The 23602-nt window shown below is 38.4% G+C and overlaps 2 protein-coding genes across 2 annotated transcripts in view; both read left to right on the top strand.

The window, feature by feature from the left end:
• Window positions 1–23602, top strand: part of fmr1 (FMRP translational regulator 1) — a 124861-nt gene that overhangs the window by 82911 nt on the left and 18348 nt on the right. Inside the window, exons 6-14 of the mRNA XM_037675427.1 lie at window positions 361–454; window positions 8435–8551; window positions 8660–8830; window positions 8935–9013; window positions 9102–9226; window positions 9387–9473; window positions 14836–15067; window positions 15174–15365; window positions 19051–19127. Coding sequence (XP_037531355.1) covers window positions 361–454; window positions 8435–8551; window positions 8660–8830; window positions 8935–9013; window positions 9102–9226; window positions 9387–9473; window positions 14836–15067; window positions 15174–15365; window positions 19051–19127 — 1174 coding nt within the window. The remainder of the gene's footprint in view (window positions 1–360; window positions 455–8434; window positions 8552–8659; window positions 8831–8934; window positions 9014–9101; window positions 9227–9386; window positions 9474–14835; window positions 15068–15173; window positions 15366–19050; window positions 19128–23602) is intronic.
• mmgt1 (membrane magnesium transporter 1) overlaps window positions 1–23602 on the top strand; it is a 144615-nt gene that overhangs the window by 52080 nt on the left and 68933 nt on the right. The gene's annotated exons all lie outside the window — the stretch shown is intronic.

Genomic DNA, 23602 nt, shown 5'->3' on the forward strand with positions numbered 1-23602 from the left:
TATATATATATATATATATATATATATATATATATATATATATATATATTATCTTTATGTTTGAAGCCTGAAATGTGGCAAAATGTTGAAAAGTTCAAGGGGGCCGAATACTTTCACAAGGCACTGTATATATATTTTATTTGCATTTTATTTTTTTATTTTTTTTGCGGATCCCTGGGGGTCTGGGGGACCCCAGTTTGAGAACCACTGCTATAACAGATAAAGTTGTCAGCGATTGGTTTGGTCACAATATGAAGTTTATAAGTTTGTGTTTAAAGGCCCACTAACAGTTGAGTGAGCACAACGTCATCAGTTGTTTTGCTAACATGTTGGAGATGAACATTCTGTTCTCTGTTGCAGGTGCTCCAAGGAGTCCGCGCACAAAGACTTCAAAAAGGCTATCGGAGCATTCAGTATCACGTTCGACTCGGAAAAAAAGCAGCTAGTTATTTTGGTTTGTCAAACGGTTTTGGCTTAAAGGGTTAATCCATCTGTTTTAAAGGGTGTTTCTGTGAAATATATATATATATATATATGAACAATGGCTCTTTAATGAGCTCAGTTTGGCGAAATATGGCCCAGTGATAAACTTGCAACCAGTCTAGGGTGTAGCCCGCCTCTCGCACAGGAATTGCTGGATATGTGCACAAGCAAACCCCCATGACCTGAAAAAGAAAAAGTGGGTAAAGATAATGGATGGATGCTTTGGAGAAAGAATTTTATTCTGATTGACAAACCAGCATACAGTGGTGCTTGAAAGTTTGTGAAACATTAGAACTTTCTATATTTCTGCATAAATATGACTTAAAACATCATCAGATTTTCACATAAATCCTAAAACTAGGTCAGGGGAACCCAGTTAAACAAATGAGACAAAGTTATCTTCTATAGCGTACTTGGTCATTTTTTAATTGAGTAAAATGATCCAGTATTGCATATTTGTGAGTGGTAAAAGTATGTGAACCTTTGCTTTCAGTATCTGGTGTGACCCCCCACCCCCACCCCGGTGCAGCAATAACTGCAACCAAACGTTTCCAGTAATTGTTATTCCTCTGTACAGAACAGCTTCAACTCTGGATGTAGGTGAGTTTCCTCGCATTAACTGCTCGCTTCAGGTCCTTCCACAGCATTTGGATTGGATTAAGGTCAAGACTTTGACCATTCCAAAACGTGAACTATATTATTTTACAACTTGTGTACGTAGGCACATTGTGTTGCTGCAGGACCCACCTTCTCTTGAGATTCAGTTCATGGACAGATGTCCTGACATTGTCCTTCAGAACTCTGATATAATTCTGAATTCATTGTTCCATCAATGATGGCAAGCCATCTTGGTCCAGATGCAGCAAAACAGACCCAAACCATGATACTACCACCATCATGTTCAGATGGGATATGGTTTTAATGCAGGAATGTAGTGTTTTCCTTTCTCCAAACATAATGCTTTTCATTTAAACCAGAAGTTATATTTTGGTCTCATCTGTCCACAAAACATTCTTCCAACAGCCTTCTGGCTTGTCCACGCGATCTTTAGCAAACTGCACACGAGCAGCTATGTTGTTTCTGGAGAGCAGTGGCTTTTTCCTTCAACCCTCCCATGCACACCATTGTTGTCAGTGTTCTCCTGATGATGGACTCATGAACATCAGCCAATGTTAGAGAGGCCTTCCGTTGTTTAGAAGTTACCCTGGGGTCCTTTGCAACCTCATCGGCGATTCCATGCCTTGCTCTGCGAGTGATCTTTGTTGGTCCACCACTCCTGGGGAGGGGAACAATGCTCTTGAATTTCCTCCATTTGTACACAATCTGTCTGACTGTGGATTGGTGGAGTCCAAACTCTTTAGAGATGTTTTGTAACCTTTTCCAGCCTCATGAGCATCAATAACTCTTTTTTTGAGCTCCTCAGAAATCTCCTTTTGTTCCTGCCATGATCCACTTCCACAAACATGTGAAGAGCAGACTTTGATGGATCCCTGTTCTTTAAATCAAACAGGGTGATCACTCACTCCTGATCATCATGTCATTGATTGAAAACACCTGACTCTATTTCACCTTGAAATTAACTGATAATCCTAGAAGTTCACATACATTTGCCGATCACAAATCTAATATTGGATCAATTTCCTCAATAAATAAATGATCAAATATAATAGTTTTGTCTCATTTGCTTAAGTGGGTTTTATCCAGTGGGTCTTTATCTACTTTTAAGACTTCTGTGAAAATCTGATTATGTTTTAGGTCATCTTTATGCAGAAATATAGAAAAATTTAAAGGGTTCACAGACTTTCAAGCAAGTGGTTCCGAGGGGAATAATTATAGCAATGTCATCACATCTGAAAAAATTAAGAATGAAAATATCTGAAGAATTGCATAAAAATTTGGAAGATCTAGAACAAAAACACAAACAAAACTGTACACCAGATATATTGGAAGAAATATAAAAAAGAAACAGAAATGAAATGGCAACAGGAAACTATGAAAAACCTCATGTATCTTAAACCGAGACAATATGAAGGTGGTTCAAAAGTTTGAGGATGCTGGCATGGAAACTAAAAAAGAAAACGGCAGAAAATACAATTCATAAAATCAGAAACCCCAAAACAAAAGAGTTAAAGAACAAACTGAATGAAATCCAGGAAGCATTCAAAATATTTTATAAAACTTTATATTCAAAAATTTTGTGAGGAACTATTGACCAAATTGATTAATATTTGAATTCATTAGAACTACCTTCTATGACAGAAGAACAGAACAGAAAAATGACATTAGTCATTAGGGGAAAAAGAACTAAAAAACATAAGTAGATTAAAACCATGTAAATTGCCAGGATCTGACGGCTACACAACAGAATTTTATACGGAATTTCAGAGAGAGCTGATTCCAATCCTCTTACCTACATTAAACTGGGTCTTTAAAAAAGCTCAAATAATCTCATTGATACATAAAGAGAGAAAAGATCAACTGGATTGCGGATCATATCGACCAATATCTGTTTTAAATATCAATTATCGACTTTTCACCTCTATCATGGCCAGATGAATGGAAGAATCCCTTCCTTTCTTTATACATAACGATCAAACGGGGTTCTCAAGACAAAGACAAAAACAGGATAACATACGAAGGACACTACATGTTATAGATCACATACAAAAGAATAAATTGAAAGCCATTGTAATAAATATAGACACAGAAAAAGTGTTTGATTCAGTTGATTGGAATTTTCTCTTTAGGGTTTTACATAAATTTGGACTACACAACAGAATAAAAACAATACAGGAATTATACAGTAATTCCACAGCTAGAATAAAAATTCATGGATATTTATCTGACAGAATCACTTTAGAAAGAGGGTCAAGACAAGGATGTGCATGGTCACCATTACTTTTTGCATTATACTTAGAACCATTAGCCCATTCGTTAAGACAAAATAAGGATATTAAAGGAATAAATATTACAGGGGTGGAACATAAATTGGCCTGTTATGTGGACGATATATTAATTTATGTAGAACAATCGACCTACTCTCTTCCAATCTTGCTGCAATTATTTGAACAATTTGGTCAATTATCAGGATACAAAATTAATATTGACAAAACTCAGCGGCTGTCTTACAATTATAACCCACCGCAGGAAATCCAAACAAGATACTCCTTAACTTGGCATACTGAACAGTTCAAATATCTAGACATTATTATACCAAAAGACCTACAAAACTATTTAAATATAATTATGTTCCCATACAAAAAAGAATTAAAGAGGATGTTAGGGGTCATCAGGACTCTGTACCACAGAGCAGACAGCGTCCCCACTAGCTCAGGAGCCAGGCAGAAGGAGAAATCCCACACAAGACAGGCTCCAGAGCAATGTGGATATCCTAACTGGGCCTTCCTGAAAGCAGAGAAGAAACCCAAACAGGACTCCAGTCAGCCAACAGGTGAAAAGGAGGAACCCAGACCCAGACCAGTGGTCATTCCATTTCATGCTCCATGCTCCCTTTAAAGCAAGGCTGGTGTCTTTCTCCCGTTCAGCCCCTTGGTACACTGCTGAGCTGCGCAAGATGAAAGCAGCTGGCCGTGCTATTGAGAGACGTGTAAAATCATCTGGTCTCTCTGTACATCAGCAGGCATATAAAGAACATCAGAAAGCCTACGCCTTTTCTCTTAAAGAAGCACGGTCCAAATATTATTCTAACATCATCAACAACTGCCCTGGAAACTCTAAACAACTCTTCTCCACAATAAATCATCTCCTTAATCCCATTAAACAGTCTCATGAGGACTCTGTTCAAAAATGCAACCTGTTCCTTTAATTCTTTAAAAACAAAGTTAACTCCATTAGATCTCAGCTCCATAGCCTCCCTGATCTTCGTCTGCCCGTCTGCATTCTGGGTCCCTGAGCTGCTTTGATGAGGTTGTTGAGAGTGAAGTGGAGACCATCATCATGAAAATGAAGCCTTCATCCTGCGCCTTGGATCCCTTCCCCTTGTCTCTCATAAAATCCAATCACTCTGCAATAAGCCCATTAATCACACAAATAATAAATAAGTCACTGCAATCTGGTCAAGTTCCACTGCCTCTTAAAACTGCCATCATTAGGCCTCTTCTGAAAAAATCTAATTTGGATCCAGACATTCTTTCTAATTACCACCCAGTTTCCCACCTCCCCCTTCTGTCCAAAGTGCTGGAAAAAGCAGTTGCTGCTCAGCTGCAGATCCACCTACAACAACACTCCCTGTATGAGAAGTTTCAGTCTGGCTTCCGTGCAGCTCACAGTACTGAGACCGCACTGCTGAGAGTCACCAATGATGTCCTCATGGCTGCTGACACTGGTTCTCCCTCCCTCCTTGTTCTCCTTGACCTCACTGCAGCTTTCGACACTGTGGACCATAGTATCCTCCTTCACCGTCTTCATGTGGAGGTTGGTCTCTGTGACACTGTCCTGGACTGGTTTAAATCTTTCCTCTCCGATAGGCTGGAATGTGTTAGTCTTGGCAATGCCAAGTCCCAGACTGTCTGTGTCTCCTGTGGTGTCCCTCAAGGGTCAGTTCTAGGGCCCCTGCTATTTTCCCTTTACATGCTGCCTTTAGGTCAAATTATTAATCAGTACAACATTTCTTTTCACTGTTATGCTGACGATACACAGCTTTACATCAGGACTGGAGCATCATCTTCACCATTGTCATCTCCTTCTTCTCTCACTGCCCTCTCTACCTGCCTGGAGGAGATAAGGGCATGGATGAATCAGAACTTTATTCAGTTAAACTGCTCCAAAACAGAGGCCATACTGATTGGCACCCCTCACCAGGTTCAAACTTCAACTATAACGACTATTTCCTTTTCTGGACAAGACATCCCCTTCTCCACCTCTGTTACAAGTCTTGGAATAAAAATGGACTCTCATCTTACATTTGAAAATCACATTAAGCATCTGTTTAAAACCTGTTTCTTCCATCTTCGAAATATCTCCAAACTTCGCCCATCTCTCACTCTTGCTGATGCAGAGAAACTCGTCCATGCTTTTGTCTCCTCCAGGCTCGACTCCTGCAACTCCCTGTTTACTGGAATACCCGGCAAAAACCTTCAGAAGCTTCAATATATTCAAAACAGTGCAGCCAGGATTTTATTGAGCTCGTAAATTTGAACATATTACATCCATTCTCCATAACCTCCATTGGCTTCCTGTCACCTACAGAATTCAGTACAAAATTGCTCTCATCACCCATCAGTGTTTATACGGAAAGTCACCAGATTATCTGAAGGACCTTCTTGCTCCATATTCATCCACCCGGTCCCTACGATCACAGAACAGTCATCTCCTCCACCTTCCACAACTAAATTAAGGACCATGGGAGATCGGGCATTCTGTGTGGCTGCCCCCCACCTCTGGAACTCCCTCCCTGAATATCTGAGAGCTCCACAATCATTGACTGACTTTAAAAAAGGCTTAAAGACTTTTCTTTTTAATCAAGCCTATTCTGCCTCCACATGATTGTATCATTGATTTTAGTTGATTTTATTATTGATTTTAGTTGCACTCTGTAGCACTTTGAGATTTTTGTTAATGAAAAGTGCGTTACAAATTAAATTGATTATTATTATTATCATTCCGTATGTGGCGGGAGTATCAGTGAAACTGAGACATTTATTTTCTAAACACAACGTCCCAGTGGCTTTTAAACCCCTAAATACATTACGGCAAAGACTGGTTCATCCCAAAGATCCAGTCCCCCGGCACAAACAGAGCAATGTTGTGTATGCTGTTCAGTATCAGGAGGGCTGTGATCAGTCTTACATCGGGGAAACTAAACAGCCACTGGCCAAAAGGATGGACCAGCACAGAAGATCAACATCATCAGGCCAGAACTCTGCGATCTACACTCATCTCCAGACCAGCGGTCACTCTTTCAGGGATGAAGATGTTCACATCCTGGACAGAGAGGAACGATGGTTTGAGAGAGGAGTAAAGGAGGCCATCTTTGTGAAAAGAAACCGTCCATCATTAAACAGGGGTGGAGGCCTCCGGGTTCAATTGTCCCCCTCTTACAATGCTGTGATTGCTAGTATCACTCAGCCCTCTGTGAACAGTAAACAGCCATCAGGTGCTAATGATCCATTGTTAGGCTGATGGTCCTTCTTGACCATGTGATCAGCTGGTTTTGGTTGTCAGCAGCAAATTGGTTGATCCACTCTGAGAAGGTGCTATTTAAGAGACTGAGCTGAAAACAGAACCTCAGACTGAGGAAGTCTTTTGGATGAAAGACGAAACGTTTCTACATTTTTTTTTGTTGTTGTTTTGCTTCGTTTTGTTTTTTGAATGTCCAGAGGACCAGATTTAACTTTGTTAGAATCAAAGAGGATATTACAAGATTGAATCTTATTCCTTTTCTAAGTTTTAGCTCTTGAATTGACTCAATTAAAATGAACGTACTGCCCAGTCTACTATATTTATTTCAGACCGTACCAAATGAAATTAATCGAAAAGTTTTTATGAGTGGGATAAACTATTATCAAGATTTGGCAAGGTAAAAGACCCAGAATTGGATATAAGGTCTTACAGTTGGAAAAATAAAGGGGAGGCTAGGGGTTGCCTTCTCTTAGAGATTATTGTTTAGCAGCACAAGCAAGAGTACTGATATACTGGTGCGACCCAAAATATAAGGCTCAATAGAAAAATATTGAAACAAATGCGACACCCTTTCCTGTACAGGCAGTTCTGGCTGATGCAAATCTAGAAAGTTTCATAAATAATACAGATGAAAATCTCTCTTAGAGTGTGGAGAACCATTGTTAAAGAAAATACATTAGAGAACGACATTGCAGTCTTAAAATGGATCGCATATGACTCGGACTTTACACCAAACGAACTGGATGCCAGATTTAAAGATTGGACATCCAAAGGAATAACTGCTCTTTGTACAATAATGAACAAAGACATTTTAAGTGATTTTGAGGCACTCAAGAGAAAATATTTTCTGGATAAACAGGATTTCTATTGATTTTTACAAATAAGAAATTTTGTTAGCTTAAAAATTAAGCCAATTTCTGACAAGAATATAAACCTAATGGAAATTTTTATTAATGCTTATAATTAAAAAATCATGGGGAAAATAACCATACAATATATTTTTAAGCAGAGTGTTCCTTTAGAGAGCAAGTACTTATAATACCTCAAGAACTTTCAAAAAGAAACAAAAATCTGATGACCATTTTATTAATAGCAAGTAAAAAGAACATTACAAGAAAATGGTTATCGCAAGACAAACCAACTCTAGACAACTGGATGGATATAACATTTAACATTTATAAAATGGAAAAAAATAACAGCCTCTTTCAATCACAAGACCAAACAGTTTTGTCTATGGTGGCAAAGTTGGGTAGACTGTGAAATTTAAAAGACCAGACACTAACACTTTATTTTAAGAGACCAGCCCTGATGATACCACCCTGATAATCCATTCTCCTATAATAGACACATTTTTCAATTACTTAAAATTATGGTTTTATTTTATGTAATGTAGTTTATTTTTTTTGTATTTCATATTATTTCAGTTTTTTTCTTTTACATTTTGTTTTTCTCTTTTTCTCTACTGACATAATATTTCTCTGGAAATTGGAGTTTTGTTTTGTATATCATAATGCACTGATATATTTATTTTCTCACTATTAAGTACTGAAATGGACATTGTGATGTTGAATCCTAATGTTATGTAAAATTTGCTTCCTTGAGAATCATTAAAGATAAAATTAAAAATTAAAAAAAAACTTTCAAGCACCACTGTATTCTGAGCAGAAACGAGACAAAAATATATTAATTGTTAGTAACTTTCCACAGAAACCCATTTTAAAATGACTTAAATAATACATTACACCATTTTGTGTATAATTATACTTTTTCTAAATTACAATTTCTTGACTGAAACTGACTTTAATTGCAGTCAGTAAATGAGGTAACAACAAAGCGGGCCAACATGATGAGTGACATGCACTTCAGGAGCCTCCGTACCAAACTGTCTCTTATGCTGCGGAACGAAGAGGCCAGCAGGCAGCTGGAGGTACAACACACACATTTGCACATTGTCCCAATAAATAAGGCTCACAGATCGATGTTTAACAGCAATAATTCTGCCAAGTTTTTTACCCCCTTTTTTTTTTTTTTTAAGAGTTCCAGACAGCTAGCATCACGATTTCATGAACAATTTGTAGTTCGGGATGATCTGATGGGTTTGGCCATTGGGACTCACGGAGCCAACATCCAGCAAGCCCGTAAAGTTCCCGGAGTCACGAACATTGACTTGGATGAAGAGACCTGCACCTTCCACATATATGGGGAGGTAAGATAACCCAGCTGACACAAAACACTGACTGAATCATTAATATCAGCACAGTATAGTTGAGTCAAAGAGGTTTTGGTACATTTGTTTTTTTTGTTCCTCAGGATAAAGATGCTGTCCGTTTAGCCAGGAGTTTCCTTGAGTTCTCAGAAGATGTCATTAAAGTTCCCCGGAACTTAGTAGGTGAGAAACAAGATGTACATTTATTTTAGTATTACTTATATCTAAAATGTCAACAGATTATGACTGAGGCTACTTTTGCCCCCTGTAGGTAAGGTGATTGGCAAAAATGGCAAACTGATCCAGGAAGTGGTTGATAAGTCTGGTGTGGTGAGGGTTAGAATTGAGCCAGAGAGTGATAAAAAGCCTTCTGCAGCAGCATCAGCTGTGAATGAGGTCAGTGCAGAATAATTTTTTTTTGTTGCAAAAGACACACAAAAAGACGCACAAAAAAATCCATAAAAATATTGGTGCTTGTACAAGTAAGCTAGCAAAGTAAGCTAGTAAATTTCAAGAGTATTCATGATGCTTTTCATGTTCTGTAACTGCAATATAGGGAATGGTGCCGTTTGTGTTCGTGGGGACAAAGGAAAGCATTTCTAATGCAACAGTGCTGCTGGATTACCACCTCAACTATCTGAAGGTTTGTGTTGCACTCACATTGTTGTGGCTTGCTGCCACGATCGTGTTCAAAACAGCTGAGACGGTCACCTTAGTTCAAAAGATTTATTTGACAAACAGGAGTTACAGGTATTCAGAGACAAACAATTACATTTGTAAAATATATGCATATATTTGGAGCATTAAGAACGAACCGTCTCGGTCTGCGCTTCCCCGGAAATGCTCGCTGGGCGTGTGTCATTTCCGGCTTTTATCAAAGCCTGAGAAGGCTAGCTTTCTGATTGGTTTAGACCCGGTTACTATGGTTACTGGTCTAGCCCGCCCCCCTCTTACTGCATTCCAGAGATAAGATATGGAGGCTTGGTTTCTTGTCTGCTTTCGAACTGTTCACACTCTAGTTTCAGTTTAGCTTGATTATACCTTATTGATATTTGAGTTAAAATTGTTTCTTTCTAGGAATAATTAATAACTATTAATTATTAACTAACTCATGTTTATGTGTTTTTAATTGATCCCTCTGACTTATAGAGAACCTGAGGGATTTTATTTAGTCAAACTTATATTAAGTCTAAATTAAAGAAATGTGTTCTAGCTTTATTTATGTTAATCAGTGTGTATGTGAACTTGTAAAATTATCATTAGCTAATATAAGATTATATGTAAAGGTAAAATAGTTAGAATTAGTAAACATTTTCTATAAATATAGTTCAACCCTTGAAGAAAGACACACACACACTTTGTATAACATGACATTTGAATGCTTGATAGGAAATATAAAAAGGTATAAAAATATGAAATCCGACAATCCCTCTTTTGATCTCCCCATATTCATGGGAGATCACACCCTTTTGGATTTGTCCAGATGGAAGTGACCCAAACTTACCCCAACCCTCCAGGGGTCCTGGACCAGACCCCTGGTTCAAACCCTTCAAAACCTGTAAAAAATACCAAATGCATAAACCTTTATAAAAATACAAAAAAAAAACTACAACACTCCTAGTAAAAGATAAATACCCAACACACTAAAATAAGTAAAACTCTACCCTAATACCAAAATTGACCTCCTGTTAAACCACCTTTAAAATACCTTGTGGGATTTTAGAATGATTAAATGCCCAATTGAATGGAGTAAAATTTTGAATAGTTAAGAGTTTCCAATTGAATCCACGACCCTTCTCTGGTTGTTTTTCAGAATGACTGAAAGGAAAGACAAGACACTCATGTTAAACAAGAAAAGACAAAACACTCAATTTAAACAGGACTATCTAAGTCGACCCCCCTCTGTGACAAATTCAAGGAATGTTGCTTGTCTTTTAATTTAACCCAACTGATCGACTCCCCCACTAGATTAAATAAAAATTGTCCTTATAAATCCTCCATCTTAGACCTGTTTCTAACTAATATGCCTCACAAATTCCCTGGTACAGGTGTATTTGCTGATCTTTTGAGTGATCATTGTGTGACAGCTGCTTTAAGAGATATTAAACTTCCACCTTCTAAGCCCAGATTAATTCAAAAAAGGGATCTGAAACGTTTTTGTGAACAGTCATTCCTCTGGGATCTGTCTCACTTTGACTGACATCGTATTCTGTTAACTGATGACGTGAACTCTGCTTGGAACTATTTCCATAATAATTTCATTTATTTCATGAACATACATGCTCCTTTTCGTCAGTTCAGAATAAAGGGACGAGACAGCCCCTGGTTTACTCCAGAGCTAGCTGACCTCCTGCACAGGAGAGACCATCTTTGGGCTGCAGCGAGAAAATCTGGCTCAGACACTGATTGGTTGAGTTTTCGACAGATGAGGAATAAATGCACAACTGCTGTTAAAGCAGCAAAACGCAACTATTTCTTATCTCAGACCTCCAAAAATCTAAATGACCCTAACAGATTCTGGAAAACTATCAAATCTCTCTCAGGCACCCCCCATTCATCTGACCTCCCATCACAACTTCTCGTTAATTCTGTTCCTGTGTCAAATAAGCACGAGATCCTGAACTGTTTCAACAAACATTTTGTTGCTTCTGGTTCTTTATTTGACACAGTTACTAATGGAAGATCAGCCACTTCCCCTAATAACCAAACTTCTACAAATCAAATCCCTCCTACAAGTCAATCCTCAGTTAATCATAGCTTCTCTTTTTCTCCATTCTCAGTCAGTGAGGTCAATAAACTGTTAAAAGATCTTGATCCTAAAAAATCTGCAGGTCCAGATGAACTTCCACCTTATTTCTTAAGGCTGCTGCTCATATCATCACAGTCCCTGTGACCCACATCTTCAATCTCTCCATAAGACAAAACTCCATCCCAGACACTTGGAAAACAGCCTTTGTTCTTCCTTTGCTGAAGGGAGGTGACCCCACCTCACTGAACAACTATCGACCAATCTCTAAACTCTGCATTTTAGCCAAGGTTCTAGAAAAACTGATAAACTCTCAAATCAAAGATTACCTGGACTCATTTAACATCTTACCTCCACATCAATCTGGTTTCAGGAAACAACACAGCACAACCACTGCTTCACTGAAGGTTCTTAATGATGTTGTTGAAGCACTGGATGCTAAGGATTATTGTGCTGCACTTTTCTTAGACCTGTCTAAAGCTTTTGACACTGTGGATCAGAACATCTTGTGTCATAAACGCTCAGAAATCGGTTTCTCAGAACACACTATTGGTTGGTTCTCTAACTATCTTTCAGACCGGAGGCAATGTGTTCAACATAATGGTACTTCCTCCAGTTATTTAACAGTCAACAATGGTGTACCACAAGGCTCAGTCTTAGGACCCACCCTCTTTACAATCTACATACATAATGTAGGTAAAAACATCCCTAATGCATCCATACATTTCTATGCTGACGACACAGTTGTTTATTGTCGAGCTAAAACTGTTGCTAAGGCTTTCCAGCTTTTGAAATCTGCATTCAACATCATCCAGACTGATTTGTTTCGCCTCAAACTTGTCCTAAATGCCGACAAAACCAAAGGGATGCTTTTTTCAAATAGGAAGTTGGTCCCAGCAGTTCTTCCTCCGATTTTATCCTCAAATGGTGTCCCCATTGAGTTTGTTGATTCTTATAAATATTTGGGTATCTTGGTCGACTCACATCTCTCTTTTAAGCTCCATGTGGAAAACTTGATAAAGAAACTGAAAGTTAAACTGGGTTTCTTTTTCAGAAACAGATCCTGTCTAACCCTGAATGCTAGGAAACGTCTTGTATCTGTGACTTTCCTTCCCTCAATTGATTTTGGTGACATTATTTACATGAACGCTCCTACAAGAACCCTGCAGATGTTGGATGCTGTCTATCATGGTGCACTAAGATTCATAACTGGCTGTGATTATCGTACCCACCACTGCACACTGTATTCACTGGTTAACTGGACATCATTAACTTCACGCAGACTCTCTCACTGGTACATTTTCATCTTTAAATCACTTCTTGGTCTGCTGCCTTCATACATCTCCTCCTACATGTCTCTGTGTGAGTGCAGCTACAGCGTGCGCTCTCAGGACATTATTACCTGCAGTGTTCCCTCAGTGAGGACTGAACTAGGCAAAAGGGCCTTCTCCTATTCCGCTCCTGTTTCCTGGAACATCTTACAAAAAGATTTGAAGCTCTCGATCTTGACCTCTCTAAGTGTCTTTAAGAATCTGTTGGACACCTGGCAGGGTCCAATGCAGACATGTTCCTGTTTTTAGTTTTCTACATTTGTCTTGGAATCTAGCTGGGTTTTTTTTTTGTTTTGTTTTGTTACCTTTTCCTTTTAGCCATCCTATTTGTTAAAAAAAAACAAAAAAAAAACTGTAGTATGCTTTTTTTTTATAACTGTTTATTGTTGTTGCTGTTGTCCATTGTTGTCATCTTTCTTTGTTGAAATCAGGTCTCTCTTGTAAATGAGTCCTCGAGGCTCAATGGGATTTACCTGTATACATAAAGGTTGATTGAAAATCCCACCTCCTCTGCCCTGTGCGTGCGTTCACTTATGTGGAGCACACAACCACATTGCGTAAATCCGAGCGCCTGTTCATATTCAATTCAATTCAGGTTATTTATATGGCGCCAAGTCACAACAGAAGTCATCTCAGGGCACTGAACAGAAACATTCATATGTAAAAACAAGTTAACAGAAATATCCATATATACAAATAATAATTTAAGACTATCTGAGGAGCAGACTGCTTTAAATTTAACTCCATCACAGAACTCTCATCCTGAGCAAGCATGAAGGCGACAGTGGAAAGGAAAAACTTCCTCATGAGGAAGAAACCTTTAGCAGAACCAGGCTCAGGACAATTTGTCATCTGCTTCAACCGGTTGGGTTTGGTAGGAACAGATACCGCTAACTCTATTAAGAGCATTGTTCTGTGAAATTATCTTAAAGAAAAATACAGGTTCAGGGAAAGGTCGGAGCAATGAATGAAAACTCACGGGCTGGTTCTGCTAGGATAATAAGTGTCATTTATTAAACTGCCACAGATACAGCGAAGCAAAGCACAAGTACATTCAGTACAAATCAAACATTGATGTAAAGCCCCTCACCGTGACACCGACTGGGGAGCCGTTTCAGTCCGAGTAGAAAGGTAACATCAATTGGCTGGGCATCGGATCAGGATCCACAGCAGACTCCAACTCTAATTCTGAGTGTCACACTTTAATACTCTCTGCATTACATGGGAACATCTCCCAGCAACATGCCCACCTGGTCTCAAAGTCTGTGAAAAACCCTTGAGATAGCGTGAGAGCGTGAGAAGCTTAAAAAACTCCAGATAACGAGGGAGCGTGAGAAGCTAGGGTGAGCAAAACCTCCAGATAGCGTACAAGAGGAGGCGGGCCGGGCCTCCTCCTCAGGCCTCTGGGTAACTCACAACAACATGCAAAAAAAAACACTTTATATCACAGGTTAAAATAGTCAGAAAAACAACATTCTATTGAATTCTTTATTCATTCCACCCTTTGGTTTTCTGACTAATTTTGCCCTTACCAAAAACACTTCATATCACCAGTTAAAATAGTCAGAGAAACAACATTTTAAACACTTTTATATCGCAAGTTAAATAGTCAGAAAAACAACATTTTATTGAATTCTTTATTCAAGCATGTTTTCTGTGAAACTTCTCAGATAAGTTCCAGGTCACCTGGAACTTATTGTATGCTGGAAGCCTGAGAGGAAAGGGATGGTTAATGTTGTGGTGGTATGGAGTGACTGGACCATCTCTCATTATATGTACGTCTGTTCTGAATTCAGCTGACTAAAATTGAAAGATTTTCAAACATGGATAAATGGTGAAAAATATGTCGATATTCCTCATGAAACCTGTTAATGAGCCAATGTTAATACTAAATTCAGCCACACTTTGATGTTTTCATTTGTCCACAGGAAGTGGATCAGTTGCGTCTGGAGCGTCTTCAGATTGATGAGCAGCTGAGACAAATTGGAGGTGGTGGGGGAGGAGGAGGAGCGGGACCCCGAAACCCTAAAGACAAAGCCTACGTGTTTGACAATGGCATGGGGTTGGGAATGGGCAGAGGAGCTGGAGGAGGAGGGAAAACCTATGCAGGTGGAAGAGGTGGAAGAGGGCGGCGAGGGGGAGGTGCAACTTTCACCTCTGGTACAATAATCCCACTGTATCCTGAGTTGTTATCAAACCCAACACTTTATTGTTCCACAATGTCTTTACAAGGAAGTCAAAACCCACTTTGCTTTTTGTCCTACAGGCACCAACTCAGAGGCATCCAATGCTTCAGAGACGGAGTCCGACCACAGGGAGGAGCTCAGCGATTGGTCACTTGCTCCCACTGAGGAGCTGATGACAGGAGGCGGGACCCTGCCAAGAAGGATGGATGGGAGAAAGAGAGGAGGTGGAGGTCCGAGGGGACGAGGCGGAAGAGGACGAGGAGGATATAAAGGTTTAAAAAAGCTACTGTCCTCATTGCACTGATACATCACTCAATGTAATCTTTTACCATACCATACCAATTTTTTTATAGAGCACTTAAAACAACAACAAGGCCAACCAAAGTGCTGTACAATAGAAACAAACAAACACAGCGGACAGGAAAACACAAAATAAAAATATAGATACAAATAGCAGCAGATAATAACTAAATGGCCAACACTGTAGAATACAGACATGATAAAAACAAATCACACACTGTCAAAGGCAAGGGAATAAAAGTGGGTTTTCAGGCGAGACTTAAAGACTGTGAGTGTGGGAGCCTGTCTGACACGCAGTGACAACTCATTCCACAGTCTTGGACCTGCAACAGAGAAAGCCCTGTCACCTCTGAGCTTGTGACATGTTTCTGGAACTGAAAGGAGCATCTGGTCTGCTGATCTCAGAGAGCGCGGTGGGACATATGGCTGTAGAAGATCAGTGAGATAGGCTGGGGCAGAAGATTTAAAAACATACATGAGTATTTTGAACTAGATCCGAAGATGAATGGATAACCAGTGCAGGGAGGCCAAAATTGGAGAAATGTGCTCTCTATGGCTTGTACCAGTTAAAAATCAGGCTACAGCATTTTGGACCAGTTGTAGACGTGCAATGGAGGACTGATTGATTCCAAACAGAAGCGCATTGCAGTAATCGAGCCTGGATGTTATGAATGCATGGATCACTGTCTCAAGATTCTTTTTGGACAGTATGGGCTTCAGCTTAGACAGTTGCCTCAGCTGAAAAAATCATGCATACGTGACTGTTAAGTTTCAGGGAGGGGTTCATTATCACTCCCAAATTGGTGACTCTTTGTTTCTAATGGAGCTAGAGAGAAAAGGTCAATGCAGTGGTTCATGAACGTGCCATTGGGATGGAACAAGATGACTTCAGACTTCTCATTGAAACTTAAGAAGTCTAAAGCCATCCAGTCTTGGATGTCAGCCAGGCAGTCAAGAAGAGGCTGAATAGAGCGTGTGTGCCTCTGTGCCTCAGGGAAAAATAAATTTGACAGTCATCGGCATAGAAATGAAAGGGAATGTTGTGATTGTGGAAAATAGCACCTAGTGGCAGCAGATATAAAGAAAAGAGAAGGGGACTGAGGATGGACCCCTGCGGTACCCCCCACTGAAGCGCTGCCGATGCTGAACTGAAATCTTTGATACTGACACAAAAGGTTCTGTCAGAGAGGTAGTGACCCTGTGATGCCCACCCACTGCTCTAGTCTAGAAATGAGGATCCCATGGTCGATGGTGTCGAAAGCAGATGCAAGGTCCAATAGGACAAGCAGCACAGAATCACCTGCATCAGTGGCTAGGAAAATTTCGTTAAAAACTTTCAGTAGAGCAGTTTCAGTGCTGTGGAGAGATTTGAAGCCAGAGTGGAATAACTCTAGGATAGTGACCCACCAAGAAGCACTTCAACTGAGACTCAACTATTTTTTCCAGTAGTTTAGAGGTGAATGGGAGTCTGGAGACAGGCCGGAAGTTGGACATGACTGAGAGGTTGAGATTGGGTTTTTTTCAGGAGAGACTGGACAGCAACATGTTTAAAAGTTTTTGGCACCACACCTGAGGATAAATTGCTATTCACAATAGCAAGAATAGAAGGACACAGAGTAGGAAAAACCTCCTTTAGTAGTCAAGGGGGACCACATCAAAAGGGGAACCAGATGGCTTCATGCTGCACATTACCTGCTCCAGGGAAGACAAAAGAGATTGGCTCAAAGTGGTCAAATATAGCTGCACATTGAGATGGGATGGAAGGATTGTGAGCTGGTGGAGAAATGAGTGCCCGGTTGTTCACAACTTTTTCTAAGAAGAAATTGAGGAAGTTCTTACACAGTTCAGTTGAGGCTTCCAGAGATGATGGTTCACTGAGGTGTAGAACTGCATTCAGGGTGGAAAAAAGAACTCGGGGGTTGTGGGAGTTGGAGACAATTATATCAGAGAAGAATTTAGATTTAGCAGCTTTAACTGCTTTCTGATAACGACGCCAACTCTCCCTTAGCATTTGAAAAGACACCTGCAGCCGGTATTTCCTCCACCTGCGCTTTGCTCTCCTACATTGCTGTCTAAAGGCTTGAGTGATGTCTTTAAGCCAAGGTTCTGATCTAAGTTTTGTTTTTCTGGTTTTAACGGGAGCAACACTGTCCAGAACATTTAAACAGACAGAGTTGAACTGAGAGGGTAGCTCCTCAATGGGAAGAGACACCAAGAGCTGTTCGATCCTCTCAGAGTTAAAAGCTTCAATAAAACGAAGAGCAGTGAAATGGTTAATGGTGCGTGTGGTACGTGTCGGAGCGCACAGCTTAGCAGTAAGACAAGGAGGGGTGAAGTCAAACAATACAGGCATGTGATCTGAAAAAGCATTGTCGCCGATTTCCAAATTACAAACAGAGACATTGTGTGTTAAAACGAGGTCCAGCGTGTGACCGTGTTCTTGGGTGGGACCGTTTACCTGCTGAGATAAATTAAAAGAGTCCAATAAATCTAGAAAGTCTTTCACTAAGGGCTTCTCTTGACAACACACGTGAATATTAAAATCTCCAATAATTAAAACATGATTGTATCTCGGTGTGATATCAGCCAAAAAGTCAGAGAATTCACTTATGAAGCCCTTGGATCGAGGGGGGGGGGGGGGTGTGTAGACAAGTGCGCACAGAACCGGAGGAGAATGTCTGAGTTCAAAGACGCTCAGCTCAAAGCTGGAGCGGGACACTGGGATGGCCAACTCTTTACAGGCAAAGTTTGGTTTAAAGACTGTTAATAATCCACCACCATGCCAGCTTGATGGCCGCGGGGCATTAAAACACAGACAGTTTGGAGGTAATAATTCCAGCAAGACGCTGGACTCACTATCAGATATCCAAGATTCCGTGACGTAGAGAAAATCCAACTGTTCATCTTCAAAAAAGTCATTGAGGATAAAAATCTTGTTGGAAACAGATCTTGCATTGATCAAACACATCTTGATAGGGTCCAGTGCAGACACAGCCGTGGTGGGTGGAGCGCGCGCCAGCGGCCGCAGATTTTGAAGAACAGCACCTCCTGGTTGGCTTGTGTGGCGCGCAGGTAAACAACTCCAGTTGTTTACATGGACTGAGCGCACGGGTAGCTGGCCAGCAGCAGGGTCCCTGAAGCACCACGAGTCAGAGAGGCAATGATCAGATCCAGAGCGAGCCCCATAACTCTTGATAGAATAATCCACACGGTGCCTTAGTTTCACCAAAACCCTTGCACGCTTCCCACAAAGTTTTCTCCAGGGAGAAAGGTCAAGGTCACGTAGAAGGAATGCAGGAATCTCAGACAGAACCGGTGGAGGAGAGTGCTGACCGCTGCACAAAAACTCCGCAGTTATTTCAGCAATTGTACGGAGCTCCAAAAGTGCCCGACGATCATACTGCAAATATGATTCGGTACACTGCACAAAACATTGTAAAAATAATTAAAATAGAAGAAAAACAGAGAGTGAGGGACAGCAAGCCCTACACACCGGCGCTATCTTGGAAAAAATCTTATTGTGAACATACTGTCGAACAGCTCGCTTTTCACTTAATAATAAAGACCTCATTCAGAGTTTTCACATGCCAGTGACAAGTTTAGCAATTAGTAATTCCATTTGGCCAAAATATTTCTATTTTTTTGCTCTGCATTTAGAAGACATGCAGTGGAGCGACCCAAGACCTCGCCATATCAGAGACCCCAAAACAAGACCCCAAGAAGACACCTTACAGGTAACACATGCAAACATACCTGCAAACTTGTCACTTTTTGGCAAAATTTGACGTTTTCAAACTAAAATATGTCATTTACATGAATCATCTAGGTCCAAAGAGTTTTTTGTTGGTTTTTTTTTTTTGGAGGGGGGGGGGTTAGAGGCATGGTGCATACCTGAAAGCTTGTCGCTTTTTGATGAAATTTGCTGATTTCAATCTAAAATGTGTCATTTACTTGAATCGTTCAGATCCGAAGAGTTTTTGTTTTCGTGGGGGGGCGGGGTCAAAGGCGTGGTGGATGGCATAATTTTCTTTTAATAAACAGCATTCCTCCTCTGTCATTTAGCTTAGCAGGTGCTCATCTCTTTGGGGGTTTTGTTGGGATGTATGAGAAGCGGCGCGCGTAGCATCTTAGCTAGCACATCTGTATTGTGCACGGCGAGATTTTGCCTTAAGATTTGAAAAGTCCAGCTGATGGAGTTATAAAGAACATCTTGAAGAAGAAATATCATGCTGGGGAGAAAGAAGCCGAGTAACACAAGTTTTCTGGAAAGTAAAATGGTAGAATCAGTGATAGGGAAGGAATAGGGGACAGGAAAACAATGTGAGAAGGAGATGGATGTTATTCCAAGTGGATTGTGAAGAAAAGGAGAACAAAAGTTATTCAGTGTAGAAATTGTGACACCAAGGTAGGAAGGAACCTGTAAATTATTTAGTTTTATTAATTACATACAGGTTGACAAAACTGACTAAAATGATTTTGTTTTGTTTTTTGTCTCTCGCTTGGCACAGTGTAGTTTTGAGTTGTGAGGGCTGCATGATGCCAGGTTATTTTTTACGAGTCTATCACTAAATCAGAAAACAGTAAAAAGCCCCTAAGTTCACTGCTGGTGGTTATTAAAATGTCACCTGTTCATTGGGTAAAGTTAATATTTAAACATACAGTTGAGTATCATCATTGCTTATCACAACGGCCCAGGCCTCCCTTGCAAAAAAGATCTGTGGTCTCAATGTGATTTGCCTGGTTAAATAACTTAATAAGTAAAAAAATAAATATATATATATATATATAAATATATATATATTTTATAAGATTTTATTTTTTTAAATCTTTCTTTTTTTCTTTTCTTTTTTGTGTGTTGTGTGTCATGCTTCTGTGGACTACAAGTCTGATGAATAAAGTAATCAATCAATCAATGGACTAGTTGAATGAGATGGCTCTAAAATATCCCGATGCATTATCAGTAATTTAAAGAATTTTTTTATCCGTCCAGAAGACCTGACAATTTTGTTAGATGTCTCTGAAATAATTATTGAATCAAGTGTTTACATTTCATTCAACCTTTATTTAGACAGGTTAATCCCATTGAGCCTCGTGGACTCGTTTACAAGAGAGACTTGATTTTATTTATTTATTTATTTATTTATTCATTTTATAATAAGAAGAATACATATCAATTTACATGTATGTAATTTGAAAACAAAAATAAAATGAAAGGCAGCAGATGAAGATAAAATCTTATTAAGTCTGCTCCTTATTTATCTAATAAACAATTTAAACAAACATTTACTGTAAGTAACAAAAACAAATAAATAACTTGCTTAATTTTTCAATTAACAAACATTTTCAATGAATTACATTCATGTATAAACAAAAAAAGGTTGAATCATGTCATCTGGACTTCGTTTTTTTTTTTTTTTTTTGTTATTTTTTTGTTAAAAACGAACGAAAAAAACGAAGTCCAGATGACATGATTCAACCTTTTTTGTTGTTATATACCTGGATGACTGAGAAAACAAACTTTGTGTTACATTCATGTATATTTTTTTAACAATTTGATTTTTACCAGTTTCTTAAATACCAAGATTGATTTGGCTTCCTTAATATCTGTCTCTAAGTCATTCCATAAACCAACACCCTGAATTAAGGTAGATCTTCCCTTTAAACTAGTTCTGAACTGCGGTTTAACAAAAACATCTTTCCCCTTAAGATTGTAACAGCTTGATCTTTTCACAAAACACATTTGAATATTAGAAGGTAGTGTATTTGTATGAGCTCTATACATAAGTGACAAAATGTTGTAATCCACCAAATCATAGAATTTCAACAGTTTCATTTGATTAAATAAAATACTTGATGGATGATAATAATGTTTTCTTGTAATAATTCTTACAACTCTTTTCTGCAATATAAAAATAGGCTTTGTAATTGATTTACACGCTTTTCCCCAAACATTAACACAATAAACCAAGTGTGGAACAACAATTGTATTATACAACAAAAACAATGCTTTATCATTTAGTAGATACCTAACTCTATAAAAAATTGCAATAGATTTGGATATTTTCGTTTTAACAGAATTTATATGTTGTTTCCACGACAGTTTATCGTCAATGATGACACCCAAGAATTTCACCTCATTAACTCTACAAATCATTGAATCTTCAATTTGAAATGGAACATCAATAGTTTTATTTCTATTACTAAATATCATGTAATTTGTTTTATCCAAATTTAAAGATAATTTGTTTAGTCTAAACCATTTCTGAATTTTAACAAACTCCGTCATCATTGACTCCAATAACTGTTCAATATTTTTACCAGAACAAAAAAATGTTGTGTCATCAGCAAAAAGAACGCATTTAAGGAGGCCAGACACCTTGACCAAATCATTTACATACAAAATGAACAACTTTGGGCCAAGTACGGATCCTTGAGGAACTCCACAAGTAATAGTACAGTGATCCGATTTCACATCATTCATCTGTACAAACTGTCTCCTGTTTTTCAAGTAACTACACACCCATTGTAAAGCTAAACCTCTGATACCATATTTGTATAATTTATCAAAAAGAATATTATGGTCAACAGTATCAAATGCCTTTTTCAAGTCAACAAACACACTTACACAATATTGTTTACGGTCAACCGCAGTAGTTACTTGTTCCATAAAGTCCATAAGCGCCATAGATGTTGAATTTTTTGTTCTAAAACCATATTGATTATTAGTTAGAATATTTTGTTTTTCAATAAATTGGTCCAGTCTGTTACTGAATAGTTTCTCCAAGATTTTAGAAAACTGTGGTAACAAGGATATCGGTCTGTAGTTATCAAACACACATTTGTCACCATTTTTAAAAAGAGGAAATACCTTAGCCACCTTCATTCTGTCTGGAAATACTCCCATTGTAAAGGACAAATTACATATATGTGTAAATGGTTCAATTACATGACCCATTATGTTCTTTATGAATGTCATGTCCATATCCATCCAATCCTTAGAGTTTTTGTTTACAAATTTATTGACTACATTCATTATTTCATCTTTATCAGTTCCCTTCAAGAACATACTGTCCAGATAATCATCAATTAAATAGTTCCCATAATTATTCATCTTTGGTATCGTTGTTGCAAGACTAGTTCCAACATTCACAAAGTATTGATTAAATCCATTAACAATTACATTTTCATCATATATTGTCTCATTATTTATTGTAAAGTTCTGTGAAATGCCTGTTTTTCCTATATTTTTTTTTGTAGAACACTATTCACGACCCGCCATGTTGCCCTGGTATCCCCATTACTTTTATTCAATAAGTCACTATAATATTCTTTCTTATGTTTTCTTATAATCCCAACTAATTTGTTTTTATATTTCTTATATTTATCTTCTGCATCTTGTGTTCTGCATTTCAAGAAACATAAATACAAATAGTTTTTCTTCCTACAAGCATTTCTCAGTCCATTTGTCATCCACTGCTGGTCAACAACATTCTTCTTGGTGTAATTATTTAGTACACAATTTTTTTTATATAAAGCATCCAAGATATTCATAAACACATCATAAGATTTGTTTACATCATCAACATAGACACTATCCCAGTTTTGTACAGCTAAATCATTTTTCAAATTTTCCAAAGCTTGCTTGGATGTATTTATTATTTTTTTCTTTTTAGGAAATGTTTTTGTGCTTATTTGATACTTACTATAAATTGTAAAAACCGGTAAATGATCACTAAGATCATTCATCAAAATACCCCCAATCACATCCCCATTTGTTGTGTTTGTAAAAATATTATCAATTATTGTTGCACTATGAGTCGTGATTCTTGTTGGCTTCGAGATTAATGGGTAAAGATTTAAAGTTTGCATTGAGTCAATAAATGTACTGATGTTATTAGAATCTGTTTTTTTCCCCAAATCAATATTAAAGTCACCACATAAAAAAATTGTTTTGTTACAGCTCTTATCTAATAGTTCAATAATTTTATCTGTGAATGACTCAATATTCGATCCAGGTGGTCGGTATACACAACTTATTATGATATTTCTATCATTTTTATTTAAAATTTCTATTGTTATCATCTCAATTGAGTTCTCATCAGTTGTTGACATTTCCCTGTTTAATTTACATTTTATTGCACTATTGACGAATAAAGCCACACCACCACCTCTTTTATTATTTCTATTTATATTATATAATTCGTACCCA

This window comes from Nematolebias whitei, chromosome 4, assembly GCF_014905685.2.
Source record: "Nematolebias whitei isolate Nwh7 chromosome 4, NemWhi1, whole genome shotgun sequence".
Classification (NCBI taxonomy): Eukaryota; Metazoa; Chordata; class Actinopteri; order Cyprinodontiformes; family Rivulidae; genus Nematolebias; species Nematolebias whitei.